General features: G+C 43.4%; 1 protein-coding gene across 1 annotated transcript; it reads left to right on the forward strand.

The window, feature by feature from the left end:
* Positions 1-952: 952 nt before the first annotated feature.
* Positions 953-1,739, forward strand: LOC105508847 (cytochrome b5). Its single transcript, XM_011937806.1, has one exon. It carries the CDS (start codon positions 1,049-1,051, stop codon positions 1,451-1,453), a length of 405 nt encoding a protein of 134 aa, XP_011793196.1. The 5' UTR covers positions 953-1,048; the 3' UTR covers positions 1,454-1,739.
* The last annotated feature ends 940 nt before the right edge of the window (positions 1,740-2,679 follow it).

Below are 2,679 nucleotides of genomic sequence, written 5' to 3' on the forward strand. Positions count from 1 at the left end.
ACCTTCTTCACAGGGCAGCAGAACAGAGCGAGTACAAGCAGGGGAAATGTCAGATGCTTGTAAAACCATCAGATCTCCTGAGACTCACTATCATGAGAACAGCATGGGAGAAACCGCCCCCATGATCCAATTACTTCCACCTGGTCCCACCCTTAACACAAGTGGATTATGGGGATTACAATTCAAGACGAAAGTTTGGGTGGGGACACAACCAAACCGTATCACATATTCAAAAACTGAACTAACCACCAGCAGATTTACCTCACAAGATAATATTAATAGTAGTTAAAGAAAGTTTTTTAAGGAAGAAGGAAAATACCAGATGGAAATATTGACCTATCTAAAGGAATGAAAAGCACCAGAAATGGTAACTATGTAAACATATAAAGCTTTTTTTCTTATTATTCAAACACTAAGGGATACTGGAATTCTGAAATGAAATATGTTCAAGTTATGCACCTGCCACCTAATTTTGCCTCATGGAATCCAAAGGCTACAACCTTCCCAAGAGTTTGAGGAATACATTGAGAGGAATTCCAGCATTCTTTAAGTCCCCTGTACTAGATTTCCTTTGCAGGCCAGAAATTACAGTGGGAAATTCTGTCATTGAAAGGCCTCTTTGGCTGGGTGAGGTGGTTCACACCTGTAATCTCAGCACTTTGGGAGGCTGAGGTGGATTGATTGCTTGAGCCCAGGAGTTCCAGACTGGCCTGGGCAACATGCCAAAACCTGTCTCTACAAAAAGTACAAAAAAAAAAAAAAAAGTCAGTCATAGTGGCACTCACCTGTGGTCCCAGCTACTCACGGGTCTGACCCAGGAGAATCACCTGAACCCAGGAGGTCTAGGCTACAGTGAGCCATGATCATGCCTCTGCACTCCAGCCTGAGTGAAAGCACAAGATCCTGTCTCAAAAAGACAAAAAAAGAAGACCCAGCCCCCAGTGCTGTGCCCGGCACGGGGAATGTCCTGGGTAGAGCTGGCGGAGTGACGCGCTCTTCTCCACCCGACGCGGCTGTGTGTGCTGGGCCTGGCTCTCGGCAAACCGAGATGGCAGAGCAGTCAGAGGAGGATGTGAAGTACTACACCCTAGAGGAGATTCAGAAGCACAACCACAGCAAGAGCACCTGGCTGATCTTGCACCACAAGGTGTACGATTTGACCAAATTTCTGGAAGAGCATCCTGGTGGGGAAGAAGTCTTAAGGGAACAAGCTGGAGGTGATGCTACTGAGAACTTTGAGGATGTCGGGCACTCTACAGATGCCAGGGAAATGTCCAAAACATACCTCATTGGGGAGCTCCATCCAGATGACAGACCAAAGCTAAACAAGCCTCCGGAAACTCTTATCACTACTGCTGATTCTAGTTCCAGTTGGTGGACCAACTGGGTGATCCCTGCCATCTCTGCAGTGGCTGTCGCCTTCATGTATCGCCTATACATGGCAGAAGACTGAACACCTCCTCAGAAGCCAGCACAGGAAAAGCCTGCTTTGGACACAGGAGAAAAGAAGCCAATGCTAACTACTTCAACTGACAGAAACCTTCACTTGAAAACAACGATTTCAATATATCTCTTTCTCTTTCTTCTGACATTAGAAACAAAACAAAAAGAACTGTCCTTTCTGAGCTCGCATTTTTCAAATGTGCCTTTTTATTCATCTACTTTATTTTGATGTTTCCTTAATATGTAATTTACTTATTGTAAGCATGATCTTTTAAAAATATATCTGGCTTTTAGAGTAAAAAAAAAAAAAAAAAAGAGAGAAGGGGAAAGGAGGGGAAGGGAGGGGAAGGAGGGGAAGGAAGGGGAAAGGAGGGGAAAGAAGGGGAAGGGAGGGGAAGGGAGAGGAGAGGACGGGAGGGGAGGGGAGGGGAGAGGAGGGCCTCTTTGAATCCAGCGGAGATAATTTGATCCTGAAGGGATAAAGGCCAAGTGGTAGCACTTACTCAACAGACCAGATGGAGGAGGTTATTGTAATTAACACCCAGGCAAAAGGGCAGTACTCAGAGTGGTTGATCCACAGATATACTTGACATTGACCAGTTGAGTAACTTGTCCCTTTGACTGATACAGGTAAATGAAGAATGGGCACATGTGGTCCCTGGACACATTTTATGGCTATTTTGCAATTCAGGAATGCCTAGTTGGAATACATATGCTCAATAACTTGCAGACTACAAGTATTGTTTTCCTACTCAGTTTATTTTCCTCGTAGGGAAGGACAATGGAAACCCTTAGAACTTTCCTGTACTTACCAAAAGAGTAAACCAAAAGCAATACTACTTTCCTGGATAAATTGCACAGATTAATGTAACCATCATTTATGATTTCTACAACATCTTCATTCATCTCACCTGCTTGGCCAATGCAGAAAAGAAACGGTCATGAAAATGATATTGGCTTAACATTAACTTAATGAAAGCCTGACTCCAATTGATAGGGCCAACAAACACGTACCCTTCTACCTGCAATGCAGCTGTTGATTCAAAAAATATTTTTATTTTGACCTGTTAATAAAATACACCAGAAACAGTTTCTTTTCACCTGGCATGGTTATTAACACATCTTTTCTGTTCTACTTAGGGTTAGATCAGTTCTCTGTCTGTCTTAATCTATCTGTAGGAACCTTGTTCACCTCTTCATTTCAAAGAATATTATAGCCCTAAGCATGACTAGGCC

Source organism: Colobus angolensis, unplaced genomic scaffold (assembly GCF_000951035.1).
Source record: "Colobus angolensis palliatus isolate OR3802 unplaced genomic scaffold, Cang.pa_1.0 Scaffold100, whole genome shotgun sequence".
Taxonomy (NCBI): Eukaryota; Metazoa; Chordata; class Mammalia; order Primates; family Cercopithecidae; genus Colobus; species Colobus angolensis.